Source organism: Pelodiscus sinensis, chromosome 11 (genome assembly GCF_049634645.1).
Source record: "Pelodiscus sinensis isolate JC-2024 chromosome 11, ASM4963464v1, whole genome shotgun sequence".
Lineage (NCBI taxonomy): Eukaryota > Metazoa > Chordata > Testudines > Trionychidae > Pelodiscus > Pelodiscus sinensis.
The window spans coordinates 32,319,422-32,334,830 of NC_134721.1; the positions used below are offsets into that span (position 1 = coordinate 32,319,422).

Consider the following 15,409-nt stretch of genomic DNA (forward strand, 5'->3'; position numbering starts at 1 on the left):
CTGGGAAGGGAATGAGATCTAGTGCATTAGAGTAGAGGTGCTGGGGGGGGGGGAGGTCAGGACTCCGGGGTTCATCCCCAACTCAGAGGGGGTGTCTAGGGCATTGGAGCTAGGGGATAGGGATCAAGATTCCTGGGTTCTATGCCTGGGTCAGTCCCTTTCCCAAGGCACTGGGTGAAAGGTGCTGTTTACTTGCCACACATCCTTGTTGTGCCTTTTCCTAAAGCCAGAGACTCCCCAAAATAGATTTTCTCAGCCTAGATGGAAGTAACCATGCGGCATTGGCAGGGCACTGGCTGCCACTCCCGCTGCTCAGCTCTTTCCTTTTATAGGAGTTAAGGCTTTGGATCCACCCCCACACTCCAAAGTCTCTTTTCTAATTCATGATGCGCCCACTCGGCTTTGAGCTGCGCTGGGGACGCTGCGAGGGCACAGCCCTAGATAACAGGCTGACGTCGGTGCTGCAAGCCAAAAACAGAAAAAAGCTCCTATTGTGTCTATTTATAGCATCACATTCCTAAAGGAAAGAAAACTGGTGGCTGTCTTCCCACAACCCAGATCAATGGTATCCTATAACACACCCAAGGAGACTGACTTCCAGCCCCCCGCCCCACACCACTAGATGCCACACAGCTCACAGACATTGATGCTGCTACACTCTCTGGTTTGAAATGGTTTCCATTACATACAGGATTTTTACACTTTGGTTCAGTGGCTCTCAGCACCCCCAATATACAAATTGTCCAGTCCCCCTGCTTGTAGAACCCAGGAGAGCTGCCTGCCTGCCCTGCTCTAATACACTAGACTCCACTCCTTTCCCAGAGCCAGGGACAGAACCCAAGAGTCCTGGCTCCCAATTTCCCCTGCTGTATCCCAAGACACCCCTTCCCTTGCTCTAGTGCAGGGGTGGGGGACCTCAGGCCGGATGCAGCTCCTGGCTTTCCTGGATCTGGCCCCCGTGACTCAGGGTCCACCCAGCAGTGAGGAGCCTGCGCTGGCTTTCCAGCCCCCCTACTGCCCCACTGTGGGGCTGGAGCTCACAAGCTAGTAGCCTGGACCCCCCCCCCCCCCCCGCAGGCTTCAGTGTAGGAGGAGAATGTGGGGAGTGTCTTTCTCCTCAGACAGGGGTCAAAGCAGTGAGGACTTTTGGTTTGGGTTTTTTTGTACTTCTCACTTATGGGTGGCTTCCAACTGATTTTTCTGTGGGTCAGTGGCGCTCAACCCAAAAACGGTTCCCCACCCCTGCTATAGTAGATTCCAGCAGGGTGAGCGGGAAGCCAGGACTCCTGGATTCTGTTGACAGCTCCAAAGATGCCAGGGTTATCTAAACTGCCATCTTACACAACAGAAAAGTGGAGACATTCTGCACTAGACTTGAGTCCAGAGAGTGCCCTGGCCCTGCACAGGGAATTAGGTGAGACTCCCTGTTGTACATTGCGTGACGGTGGGGAAGGGACCATTTGAGAACCTAGAGACAGGGCCTACCCCTTAAAAGATTATTTTGGGAAGTCTTATCATTCCTTAGGCTGGCTAAATAACGATTGCAGTTTAAACAACTCATCTGCAGCAGCCCTCGTGGGTGCTGAGGGTAGGTGCTATACCCCAGTTTCCTGCATCACTAGAAGTTAAACAAGTGAGGTGTTAGCTGTGAGAGATTTCCAAAAGAGGTGTGAAGGCTTTCTGGGCAGCCAAGGGTTAGTCAGCTCTGTACTTTCTTTCCTAATATGGAAGACGAGATTATGCAAAACCTAGCTACCCAATTTAGGTGACTCCATTGAGCTTCAGCACTGTCGCTTTGTATTCAACACAATTGCTCATCTAACAATGACACACACACACACACCAGTAGGGTGGGACTTCTTTGGGCTTTTAAGAAGTTGACTTTATTTTTATCTAATGTATTCTAAAATCATTATTTTAATGGCACTAAGATTAGCAAAAGCAATTCCCCAGCCCCACCCCCCAAAAAAACTCACTCATTATCACTCTGTGGAAATGCTCTTAACTCCTAGACAGACATGCTACCTGGGGGAACAAGGGGGGGGGTGTCTTAATACTAGACCACCTTATGGAAAGGCAAAGAAAACAATAGCAGCCATCAAAAGGAGTTAGTTGATGAGAACAAAAAAATATTTTAAATTATGTTTCAAATATATTCCCCAAGGCATCTAAATAAGACAATGTTTGCATATTTTAGATTAGCTAGCTAGATAAATGGTATGGGTGGATGGATGAATAGAGAGGTGATAGTATGGGGTGATAGTATGGGGTGGGTGGGTGGGTGGTATAGGGATGGATAGTTAAGGGTAGATAGATGGAGTGGGAATCTACAAATAGCTGGCTAGATAGAATGGGGATGGATATATAGAGTGGTAGAGAGATTACAACATTAAGAATATGCAAATTCTACAGATTGTAATGGTGGTCACTGTGCCTAAGGATAGAGTACCTTAGCTGGATAGAGAGGTAGATAAATTGAAGAGGGATGGATAGATGGATGGATAGACAAGTAGATGGATAGAGAGGTAGAGAGATGGAAGGGGATGGGTGGATAGAGGGGTAGGTAGATGGAAGAGGACTGGATGGATGGGGGTAGACAGATGGAAGGGGTTGGGTGGGTAGAAAGATGGGAGGGATGAGTGGGTAGAGGGTAGAGAGATGGGAGGGGTGGGTGGGTAGAGGGTGGAGAGGTAGAAGGGGCTGGATGGGCTGACAGATAAGATTCCCCTCCACAATTCTTCCCCAAGAAGCAGGTGTAAGGGTTAATGTTTGACTATGGGAAGGCGCAGGGGCAGACTCAGCCTGGAGCAAGACGTGATTCCAACAGTCAAGTCTCTCCTCTAGCTGCTTTTCTCCTAATTCGGTGCAGTGTGTTTCTGTGCTTGCCTCCTCCACTCCCCCCTCACTTGAGCGCGTCACTGAAGAGAGGGTGACGTGTGGCTCCCCCAGCACACAGAAGGAGGGGGAGAGGGGAGGGGGGAGCAGTTTCCCAGCCATGTCCCTCCATTGATCTGAGCAAATCTTCCCGCCCCACTTTCCTTGCCATGCCAGTGCCCACACTCCCAGCAGCCTATAAAAGCCGGGATGCAGGCTGAGGCTGTCAACCAGATCTGCCGGCAGGAATCTGGGAGCCACACAGCCAGCCGGACGGACAGACCGACCGTCGCCGAGCGTGGAGAAGCCCAGATGTATCGCTCCACCAAGGGCGCCTCCAAGGCGCGGCGGGACCAGATCAACGCTGAGATCCGCAATCTTAAGGAGCTGCTGCCCATCGCGGAAGGGGACAAGGTCCGGCTCTCCTACCTGCACATCATGTCGCTGGCCTGCATCTACACCCGCAAGTCCATCTTCTTCCCCAAAGGTAACCGGCACTCGGAGCGTGTGTGACTGGCGGGCACTGGCCCCGAGAAGCCAGGAGCCCGTGTGCCCGGACAGACACCTGTTAGACACCAGCGCCTGCTGGGGGTCTGGCTCTGGGCGCCTCCAGCCCAGGAGGTTGGGGAGGGACGAAAGACGCGTGGCTCTGGCCGTGGTGCTGAAGCTACACGGCCTCGGACGCTGGGTGCAGGTCGCTGTCCGTGGTACTGCCCAGGTGGCGATGGGTCGCTGTCCATGGTTCTGAAGCAGGCTCCTGACTCAGTGGCTGCAGCAGGTCGCTGTCCATGCTACGGCCCGGGCTGCAATGCATAGAAACGGCTTTGTATCCTGACTCTCCCTTCTTTTCCGCAACAGGTGCCATGGGAGGGCTGGAGAGCTTGCTGTCATCCCAGGACCTGGAAGATTTCTTGCAGATGCTCCCAGGCTTCCTCTTGGTGTTCACTGGCGAAGGGAAACTGATCTACGTCTCAGAGAATGTAGCAGAGCACCTGGGGCACTCAATGGTAAGGGATCAGTCCGGGAGCTGGTGACTGGGTTATCCACACATCAGCTCTTCCACTCCTGTGCATACTACAGAGCCGGGCCACAGAGGGTGGTTGGATAGCTAGATAGAGGGGTGCCTGTGGGGGGGAGGGGAGAGAGAGAGAGAGAGATGGGAATGGTTAGGTAGAGGGATGGCTATTTATAGAGGTAAGCAATGAGGAGTTCACTGTGTATTTCGCTGTGCCTGTTGTTAAACAGGGTTTCTAATACAGACACTGGTAGCCTGGGGAGCTAGATAGCATAATGCAAAGCTACCTGCTGATGTTGATCTGTGTTATACAGCCACATAGAAAGCCTGGCACACTGATGCCTGTTACAAGCCCTTGCACTTCAGCTATGAGCAGCCTGTTCCTTGTGTTGTATGAAAGCATGATCTAACATCTCATCATTACCTCACCCCCCAGGTGGACCTGGTAGCCCAAGGAGACAGTATTTATGACATCATTGACCCCACTGACCACTTTGTGATGAGAAATCAGCTGGCATTGCCTTCCCCAACTGATACAGGTGAGTCCCTGTGTGATTGCATTGAAATCAAGCTGCATGCGATGGCACTTGGGCAGAAGATGAAACCTGAGAAAGGGCAGAGTGGAGGGTCTGTGCAGCCTGCCAAGGAGGGACAGAGGGTAGAGACATAAGTGCAGAGTGTGTAAATATATACTCATGCCTCTGTAAACTCCACACCAATTCATCTAATGAAGTGGGTTGTGCCCATGAAAGCTTATGCCCTAATAAATCTGTTAGTCTCTAAGGTGCCACAGGACTTCTTGTTGAAGTTTATAGAAATGAGAGAGAGCTCAGATATTCTGGAAATGTGAGAGGGGGAGATGAGTGGATGGTTAGATGCGTTTATATAAGACTGAGTGAATAGCTAGAGATGGGCATGTAAGGATAGTTTCACACCTGTACTAATTGAATATTCCTGGAGTTGACAGTCCCCAGTGCATTAAGTTCTTCTATGAGCTCTCTCCCGTCATGCCCAGACTCTCTGTCTTTGCACCATACACTCACCATTTTTTTCCCTTGCTGATTTCCAGACCGCTTGTTTCGGTGCCATTTCAACACCTCCAAGACCGTGAGACGCCAGAGTGCGGGGAACAAGCTGGTGCTAATCCGAGGCCACTTCCATCAACCACCACCTGGCTCCTACTGGTCAACCAACCCTGTCTTCATGGCCTTCTGCACTCCACTAGAGCCCAAGCCACGCATCAGCCACAATTCACTCTTCCTGGCCTCCTTCGAGAGCCGACACACCAAGGACCTGGCCATCCTGGACATCTCAGAGAGGTGAGATGGGGCTCAGCCTTCAACACAAGGGGAAGATGGACCTTCTGGCATGTTGTACTTTAGGACATAAGGAGTTGTGTGAAGGGGCTAGGAAGAAAATCAAGGGGTGGCTTCCCCCTCTCTGTGGGGTGCCTTGAACCCTGATGTGGGTAAAAGATGAGGTACCATGGTTTCTGGGCCAGTAGGCTGAGTCTAAAACCAAAGCCTGATCCAGGTGAGGGCCCAAATCATGTTCAGAGTGCCACAGACCCAGAGTGAGGTTTAACTCACTGCCTAAGTATTCAAAGATCAGGAAGGGAAACAGAGAAGCAAGAGGGGGAAGGACTAGCTCAAGGTGAGTGGCAGAGCTGGGAGTAGTGCCCAGGCTCCCAGCCACCACTTCTAACCTGCTAGACCCTCTTCCTGCCCCATGCCAGGAGTAGAACCCCAGTGTTCTGAGTCCCAACTTGGTGCTACCCTGTGGGTCATTCTCTGCTGCTCATGAGTGCTCAATGGTCTCCTCTGCTTGGCTCCCTGCAGTGTGATCTTTCATCTGGGCTTTGAGAAGAGTGAGCTCCTGTGCAGGTCGTGGTACAGCCTGGTGCACCCAGAGGACCTGAGCCATGCCTCAGCCCAGCACTGCCGCTTGTGTGAGTATCCCCTCCTCTCCATCCCAAGTGACAGAGGGCTGGGCTGGTCTCTCCCCAGTGGATCTCTGACACTAACCCCCTTGCCCTCTTTCTCTCCCTGCAGTGGGTGATGCTGGCGAGCCCCAAGTAGAAATGGTCATCCGGCTCCAGACCAAGGATGGTGTCAGCTGGATTTGGATCTACTCTTTGGCACGCATGGAGAGCGCTGAGATCCCCATCATCTGCCACAACTACATCATCAGGTAGCTGCATGCAGCTGGCCTCTTCCTGGTTGCAGGGCCTTGAGTCAGACAGTGCTCCCCTCACAGAGAGTCCTTAGCAGCCCCTAGGATCAAGCCCTGGTTTGGGCTGAAACCCAAGAGCCCCAGACAGGCTCAAGGCCCCCATTGGGCTGGTTATTGCATAGACCCTGACTGGGATCAGGGCCCCATCATGTGGCACCCTGCACAGACCCAGCCCAAGAGAGCGCCCTTGTTCCAAAGAGCTTACAGACTAAATAGGCAGAGGGTGTGAGGGGAAACTGAGGCCCAGAGAAGGAGAAGGGGCCTGCCCCAGGTCGGGGGCCAGGAATAGAACTCAGGAGTCCTGACTCTCTGTCCAGTGCTGGTCTATGTGTTAGGGTGCAATAGGTGGGTGTATTTGAGAGCCCCGTGCTGGGGGCATTAAAGGCACAGGGGACATGCACATGGCCAGGGAGGGTCACTCCTGCCATCTCCAGCACTAACCATGCCTCTGTTTGGTCCCCAGTGACTCGGAAGCCTGGTGCCTACGTCAGCAGCTGGCCTCAGAGGAGCCGCAGGTGGCCTACGTGCTAAGTGCTGCACCGCCGTACTCTGAAGGGTTGGTGTCTCCAGCCCAGCTCTCCAGCCCCGACCAGGTCTTCACACCCCTGTCCGGCACCCCCACAAGTGCTGCCCCGGTGCCCACCTTCGATTTCACCAGCCTGGAGTATGCAGAAGGCACCAGCCTGAGTCAGGAGGGCACGTCGATGACCATGGAGCTGGGCAATCTCTCCTCCATGGAGGAGGCACCCAGCTCCACCATGGGACAGCCAGGCAAAGACACCGAGTTCAGCTACATGTTCTTCCCTACTACCTACGAGCCGGCCTTCCGGAGGGACAACCCAGGTGGCTCCTCCAAGGACTTTGTCTGCACTCCCCCTTACACGCCCCATCAGGGCTGCACCTTCATGTTTGGGACCCAGGAGTCGTTCCCTCCCAACACAACCACCTCCCCTCCTACCACCACTTCCTCTGAGCTCCTCTACCCACCGGAGAACTGCAGTGCTCTCTATGAGAAGTTGCCACCCACTCCTGACAGCCCCGGTAATGGGGACTGCACCGTCATGACGCTGCCGGAGGTCAGAGGCCCCCTCTATATTGATGTGCCCATGGTGCCCGAGGGGGTGCTCACCCCGGAGGCCTCCCCCATCAAACAGACCTTCTTCAGATATTCTGAAAAAGAAAAGACTGAGATTGACCTGCTGGCCAGGCACATCAGCAGCTTGGCTGAAGATTTCAGCTCCTTCCACTCCCCGGAGCTCTCCCTCCAGGCAAAGCAAGGCCCAGTCAGCCGCAGTTCTTCCCTGCCAGCTGGCATGCCCAACCCCTGCCTGGACTTCCAGCCCCTCAAGAGCTGGAGGAGCATTGACTTCTCCTTCCTCTCCTGCCCAGAGGAGAACCTCCTGGAAGAGGACACAGTGGAGAACCTTCTCCAGGACCTGTCCACCTCTCTGTTCGAGAAGAGCAGCACCGGTGTCCGGTGCCCCCTCCACCACCACTTCTGTGGTGGAAACGTCAGTAGTCCACTAAGCTTGGACACCGAAGAGAGCGGCAGTGGGACCTTGGCTCCCTCGCCCTCCACGGACCTGTCTCCAGAAGAGCAGTGCTTTCTGGAAGAACTGGCCTCTTATGAAACAGTCTTTGAGACATGTGCCTCAAGGTCGCCCTGTGATGGGTTAGATGAGTTGTATCAACTCCAGAGCCACCTGCAAGACAGCTTCCATGAAGGTAAGGGGCAGGGGGCACTGCCAGATGGGGTGGAGGGTGTGGGGCAATGCAGGAACTCAGGCTGCATGGATATGGGCTGTAGAAATCCTCTGTTGGTCCTCCATGGGGCACATCACTCTTTAGGGATGGCAACTCTGTTCCCTGCTCTCCAGCACATCTGCTACCAGTTAATGCTTATGTGTGCTGCTCCCTGCCCTCCAAAAGATAATCCCGCCCCCGCCCTGCTGGTCACTAGTGCCCAGGCTCCAGTTCAGCTGCAGGGCCAATTCCAAGGCTGCTACCAGGGAGCTACGTAAAGGCATCCAGACTGAGATCAGGAGCCCTGTCATGCTGGGCACTGCACAGAGGCGGTCACTGTCCCAATGAGATCATAAGCTGTAGACCTGGACAAGACTAGCCTCCCCATTTTACACATGGAAATTGAGGCCCAGGGAGAATCAGTGACTTGCCCAATATCACATGTGGAGCTGGGAATTGAACCCAGGTGTCTAGGGCATTCCTGGCAAGGCCAGCATTGCTAAATGGTGCTTCTCCTTGGGAAGAGCACATGTGCAACTGCCAAGGGCTAGAGAGAGTGAGGGCCTAACAGGTGGGTTAGCACAAGGGGCTAGGAGTGAGGATTCCTGGGTTCTATCCCAGCTTAGGAGAGGAGGGGAGTGGGGCTTAATAGATTAAAGGAGGGAAACTAGGAGCCAGGACTCCTGGGTTCTATCCCAGTGCTGGGAGGGGATTAATGGTTATAGCTGGGAGCAAGAACCCTGGTTTCTCCCAGCTCTGGGAGGGAAGTGGAAACTGGTGGGTTACAGCAGGGATGGTAGGAGCCAGGTTCTGCTCCCAATACTGAGTGGATGAGGACTAGTGTTAGAGGCCAGGGTCAGGAGTCGTGGGTTCTGCTCCTGAGACTATCATGCTGCATGTGTCAATTTCCTACTGTGTGAAAGTAGGAGAGCACAAGCTATCCGGGGGAAGTGGTGGAGCAGGTCGCCCTCTAGTGGCAATCCATGAGGAGGCTGGCCCTAGCTCACTTTGGGGAGGGCACTTGATGTCTTTATTGTGGGAGTTGCCCAGGATGCCCCATACCCTCTAACCCTCCTCCCTGCTTTGCTTTGTGTCTCCCTACAGATGGAAGCGAAAGTGACCCTTCGTTCTGAAATAAGTCTGTGACTTACTTCACCAAGTATGGCATATTGTCATATTTTGAGGAGCTTCTTCCACCCATACTCGAGCTGAGACCTGACTCCGTGCACATCCGGAGGGGGCGCCAGGCTGGGCGTCCCTGGGGTGAGCTTTGGGCGAAGAACTAGCATTTTTATAACCCCTCTCAAAAAAAGACCACTGTCGTGCCGTCGAAGCTAGAGTTGCCAACCAGAGCTCTTGAAAGGACCATTGTACGTGGCTTTACACATAGAACTGTATTCACTCGTAGTGAGTATATGTATGTAATTTAATAAGAAATACTATGGTCGCCTCTCCCCAAGGCCTGTGCTCCCATGTGCATTCAACCCAGCGTTGGAACAAGGCACGGGAGTGCCTAGCTTTGGACTTCCCACCCTCTGAACCCCCTAGAGTATGGTGGGTGTAGGTGGTATCTAACCTACCGCAGTAAGGGCCCATGGCTGTTCAGGTGTTTTCTGGCAATTGCATTTCTGTTCCTGACTCAAAACAAATATCCCTAGATTCAACTGGCACAGCTCTGATTTTTCTCAGAGCTGTCCTGGGCAAAATAGTGTTCATAGCTACATCCATTTCACCATGAGGCTTCTGCTGGGATACTAGGCTGGGACTGTCAAAGCTGGCTACATCACAGTCTCTTGCACAGGGGCAGCTGGACAGTGAATAAAGGGCAAATGTTTAAGTGGGAAGGATGATTGACAAATGGCCGGGGGATGTGATGGATTCTCCATCATGTGGGCTGTAAACCCAGATTGGGTGACTCTTTCTAAAAGGTTCTTTCTCTAGCCTGACCAGAAATCACTGGATTCAGTGCTTGGGCAAAGGGGTGAAATTCTCCAGCTTGTGTTATCTGAGTCAGACCAGATCTGAGCCTAAGAATTCACTACCCTAAGGGACTGACATTCCATCCCTTGGTCCAGCTTTGAGAGTCTCAGCATGGAGTGAGGTTGTTATTCAGCAGGAGTCATTTTAATTTTTGTTTCATTTTGAAATTTCACCCATTAATGTTGACTCACCTGTCTGGAATAATCTCCTGCAAGCATCTTCCAGATCAGAGCTTAACATTGTCACCAGAGTGAGCTACTTAGAATGATTTTTGGCACCAAAAACACCCCTCTCCGCCACCTGGAGTGGGGGAGGAAGGGGTGAAATATACCAATGTAGAACAGAAATGTTTATATATATAAATATATATATATATATATATATTTAATTTTTTTTAAAAAAATACAAGAATGATTTTCTAACTTCTCCAGAGTGGGATCCTGAGTCAGAGCGCAGTCTCTGTGCTGTGACAGGGATACGCTGTAAGACATCAGGATCCATGGGGGTTTCCCCCTTTGTTTTTGGAGTGTTGATAAAAAACAAATGTTAAGATGTGACGCCCAGAGAGGCGCCATTGTCGCTAACCGTAGAGTTGTCTACGCTCAAGTATCAGGATTGAATCCTCTCGTTCCCAATTCGCACATTGCCGAAATGTGGAGTATTGTAAGACACATGTATATTTGTAAAGAAAAACGACGGGATTTCTTTTTTTTTCAACAAAAAAGATCATTGTGTCCATCGCTGTACATATATCTCTATATTATATATACGGATCATTGTGCACCAGGTCATGGACAACGTGGAGTCGTTCTTCAGTGTGTGTCACTGTGAGTGCATTTGTAATGCCAAAACTTTTGTAATAAAACTGAAATTAACAGAATCCACCTGGAGCATTTCTTTAGTGACCTCCTAGGGAGAGGGTTGGTCATTGTATTGTGAGGTTGCATTTGAGATTGGGGCTCCCATTGTGCCAGGGGCTACACAGACACCCACCAAGACTGGGGCTCTCATTGTGCCAGACTTTGGATAGACCCTGACCGAGATCAGGGCCCCTGTGGGGCCAGATGCTGCACACAACCAACTGAGCCCAGAGCCCTTGTGCTGTGCATTGCACAGACTCTTAGACTGGGGCCCCTATTGTCCAGTTATCCCCATATCCAGTAAGCCTGAGCAAGGATTCCCCAGGTTTCTGCTACAGGATATGGCATGGTGTTGACCAAGGCCTCCCCACACTTCCCCTGCCATAGCAGTTCTGCTGCCCTCTGCAGGATGGAACCTGACCTAGTATGCTACGCATCAGCCCCCATGTCAGCAGCACCAAGTTCAAGGTGGCTTTGTGCCAAGTTAGCGAGCTAGAGTTCCTGCCATCAGCACATTGACTGGGTGGGGGATTGCTAACCTGTGGCTGTGGGGATGCAGCTACCTATGGAGTGGGGCACAGGAGCGGTTTATATCAGGATTCCCTCATCCAGCACTAAAATGTAGCTGCTCCTGGGATGAGGTCGGTGGGTTGATTATGCAGGGATCCCTTGCCTAATGTCTGCTGCTGTTTTTAGGGTGGGACATGGGATCTATTTCTATAGGGACCTGTCACACAGCACCCAGATGCAGCTTCCTCTGAAGTGGTATATACAGGGGCTGTATAACTGGCCTAGTGGCTGTGGGAGAAACAGCAAACACACTATATATGAACATTAGACAGTCCCCATGACATTCCTGTGAGCAAACTAGGGAAATACAGTCTAGGTGAAATTCCTATTGGCTGGGTGCACAACTGGTTGAAACTTAATGGGTAGCTCTTGCCAGCTCACTGTCAAACTGGAAGGCCATCTCAAGTAGGATTCCTCAGGGTCTGTCTTGGGTTTGGTACTATTCAATCCTGTAATTAACAACATGGCCGGGAGGGGCTGCCAGCTCCTCAAGGACACAATTAGAATTCAGAATAATCTTGAGACCTTGGAGACTTGGTCTGAAATCAGCAAGATGAAATTCTGTACTGGCAAGCACAAAGTACAGCGGTAGGCAGGAAAGGCAAGGGTACAGCTACATGTGGGATTCACTAGCCAGGCAGCAGTACCACGGGAAAGGATCAGGCAGAGATAGAGGGTCACGAATTAAATAGGAGCCAACAGTGTGATGTTTGAAAAAGGCAAATCTTAGCCTGGGATGTTGCCACTGGCTGACTGGTGGTACCTTTATGAGGTCCAGCCCCACCTGGGACTTATTCATTCCTCCTCCACACCTATAGACCCCTGGCAAATAGTCGTGTGGTTAAAATCAACCTGTTTAGGCTTCTATTTATTACCAAGTGATCATTTGCTAATGCTCCTCCTAGTGGAAATGCTCACACAAGAGGAAATGAAGAATTAAGTTCTCTTCAGCTGGTAGCTAGTGGTCACTTCTCACTGGAAAAAAGCAAAATAACACAGTCACAGAAGAAGCCATGCTGGGTCAGACTGGTGGTCCATCTAGCTCAATGGTACTTGAGTAGGAGTACATGTACCCCTAGGTGTAGGCAGAGGTTTTCCAGGAAGTACATCAATTCATCTAGCCATTTTCCTGGTTCTACAACAGGCAACATAAAAAGCAGTGGTAAAGGCAGTCCAAACTGAAATTTCATGCAGACAATAATTTGCTCATACAGCTTTATATGCTCTCCACTGAAATGTAAGCACAATCTTCATATTCCAATTGATGTCGTTTATGTTTATACAGTGAAAATGAGAAAACAAGCCACCTTTCAGTGACTGTGTGCTGTGACACTTGTGATTTTATGTCTGGTTTTGTAAGCATGAAGTTTAAAATGAGGTGCAACTTGCAGGTATGCAAGACAAATCAGACTCCTGAAAGGGGGACATTAGTCTAGAAAAGTCGTGTGCCACTGATCCAGCCCCCAATCCTGGCTTCTGACTGTGACTGGTGCCAGATGCTTCAGAGACAATGACCAGAACAGGGAAATTATTGAATGATTCATCCTCTGTCATCCCATCCCAGCTTCTATCCGTTAACAGTTTAAGGCAGCATTTCCCAAACTATGGGCCACAGGAAAAAAATACTGGGCCTCAGCATGGCTGCCGTGAGGGGAGCAGGGTGGGCTGGGAGGAGGTGTGTGTGGGTGGGGAACCAGCAACTGGGAAGCAGGGTTGTCTGGCAGAGGTGGGGGGGCCAGCAGCCAGCTGGAGGAAGCAAGGCTGGAGGGGAGGTGGGGATGGGGGGGCTGGCCAGGGGAGATTGGGAGGAGGAGGATGGGAGAACCAGCCTCCGGAAGCAGGCCTGGACGGGGGCAGTGGGGCTGGCTGGGGGAGAATCGGCCATCTGGGAGGGGGTTGGTGGGAGCGGGGCTGGTTGGGGAAGATCGGGGAGGGACCGGCCAGCGGAAGCAGGGCTGGACGGGGAGGGATGTATGAGGGAGATCGGGAGAAGGAGGATGGGAGAACCAGCCAATGGAAGCAGAGCTGGATGGGGGCAGCAGGGCTGGCCAGGGGAGACCAGGAGGAGAAGTGGGGGAGAACCAGCCAGCTGGGAGGGGGGAGGGGGAGCGAGGATGGCAGGGGGAGATCAGTGGTCGGTAGGCTTTCGATAAGGGTAAAGGAAAGTCTACCGACCTCTATGCTTACCTGCATGCCTCCAGCTTCCATCCCGAACACACAACACGATCCATTGTTTACAGCCAAGCACTGAGGTACAACCGCATATGCTCCAATCCCTCAGACAGAGACCTACGCCTACAAGATCTTCAACAAGCATTCTGTAAACTACGATACCCACATGAGGAAGTGAGGAGACAGATTAACAGAGCCAGACGTGTACCCAGAAGCCTCCTGCTATGGGACAAGCCCAAGAAAAAAACTAACAGAACACCACCAGCCATCACCTACAGTCCTCAGCTAAAACCTCTCCATCATATCATTAGTGATCTACAACCCATCCTGGACAATGATCCCTCACTTTCACAGGCCTTGGGAGGCAGGACAGTCCACGCCCACAGACAACCTGCCAACCTGAAGCGTATTCTCACCAGCAACTATACACCACACCATAATAACTCGAACTCAGGAACCAATCCTTGCAACAAACCTCGGTGCCAACTCTGCCCACATATATACACCAGTAACACCATCACAGGACCTAACTAGATCAGCCACACCATCACTGGTTCATTCTTCTGTAATTTACTAATGTAATATATGCCACCATGTGCCAAGAATGCCCCTCTGCTATATACATCGGCCAAACTGGACAGTCTCTAAGTAAAAGAATCAATGGACCCAAATCAGATATTAGGAATGGCAACATACAAAAACCTGTAGGGGAACACTTCAATCTCCCTGGACACACAATTGCAGATCTAAAGGTAGCCATCCTGCAGCAAAAAAACTTCAGGACCAGACTTCAAAGAGAAACTGCTGAGCTACAGTTCATCTTCAAGTTTGACACAATCAACTCAGGATTAAACAAAGACTGTGAATGGCTTGCTAACTACAAAAGCAGCTTCTCCTCTCTTGGTATTCACACCTCCAGATCAGCTACTAGAAGTGGGCCTCATCCTACCTGATTGGATCCACCTGGTCATCTCCAGCCTGATTCTGGCCTGCATATTTATACCTGCCTCTGGAAATTTCCACTACATGCATCTGACGAAGTGGGTCTTTGCCCACGAAAGCTTATGCTCCAACACTTCGGTTAATCTATAAGGTGCCACAGGACTCCTCGCAACTTATTTGAATATTCATCATTTGCTTAATGAATATGCAAATGAATATTACCGGTCCTCCAAAAGCTCGTGAATGGAGTTACTGGTCCCCGTGTAAAAACGTTTGGGAACCCCTGGTTTAAGGGACACTTGGAACGTGGGGCTGTGTCCAGTGTTTCTGACCATCTCGGCTAATAGCCATTGATGGACCTGTCCTCCAGGAATTTATCCAAAAAACATGGGAGGCTGAGGTTAGGGGGAAATGAATGCACCAATTACATAAATAGCTAAGTAGACAACAGAGACTAGATAGGGTTTTTTATTCAGTGCTTGGGCGAAGTACATTCACCTCAGTAATACTTGTCCAAATTTTGTGACTATTAACATTTGATAGACATGCCTAGTCGTTTAAATATGTGTGTATAGAGATTTCACTCCATTAAAAAAAAATAGCTATAAGAGCCATATTCCAGGTGTTGTAGAAATCAATGCACACTCTGCTAAATAGAAAGATCTAATTACTATAGTACTGTGTACTATATCTTTTAATAAACGCTAACTTTTGTAGAGTGTTTGGCTTCTGATATTTACAAAGTAAAGATTTGTAAGCTTGTTAAAACTTCCTACATAGATACACAACTACTTTTAAAAAGTCAGCACAGGCCTGGAGGTAGAAATGAGAAGTCACCGGAGAGCCCAGGGGCTGTGTGTGGGCACGGAGACAAACAGCTGGAAAGAGATGTGCCTAAGAGATACCTACTTGCTCATGACTTCCCCGAGCCCTGAGGGAAAGGACAGGATTAAAAGTGCCCATGCAAAGAGCTTGATTGAAGGCTGCAGCTGGCTTGAATAATCAGTTGGACCCCCAGGAG

The 15,409-nt window shown here is 50.9% G+C and overlaps 1 protein-coding gene across 1 annotated transcript; it reads left to right on the forward strand.

Moving 5' to 3' along the window:
* The first annotated feature begins 2,282 nt into the window (after positions 1-2,282).
* On the forward strand, positions 2,283-10,714 carry NPAS4 (neuronal PAS domain protein 4). Its single transcript, XM_006129709.4, has 8 exons — positions 2,283-3,361; positions 3,733-3,881; positions 4,326-4,428; positions 4,959-5,208; positions 5,728-5,837; positions 5,941-6,079; positions 6,585-7,846; positions 8,969-10,714. The coding sequence occupies exons 1-8, from the start codon at positions 3,085-3,087 to the stop codon at positions 8,995-8,997; spliced, it is 2,319 nt and encodes a 772-aa protein (XP_006129771.2). The 5' UTR covers positions 2,283-3,084; the 3' UTR covers positions 8,998-10,714.
* The last annotated feature ends 4,695 nt before the right edge of the window (positions 10,715-15,409 follow it).

Coding starts and splice junctions, on each gene's coding strand:
- NPAS4 (XM_006129709.4), top strand. CDS start 3,085: ATGCAGGCTGAGGCTGTCAACCAGATCTGCCGGCAGGAATCTGGGAGC. Junction 3,882..4,325: donor AGCACCTGGGGCACTCAATG/GTAAGGGATCAG, acceptor CTCACCCCCCAG/GTGGACCTGGTAGCCCAAGG. Junction 7,847..8,968: donor GCAAGACAGCTTCCATGAAG/GTAAGGGGCAGG, acceptor GTCTCCCTACAG/ATGGAAGCGAAAGTGACCCT.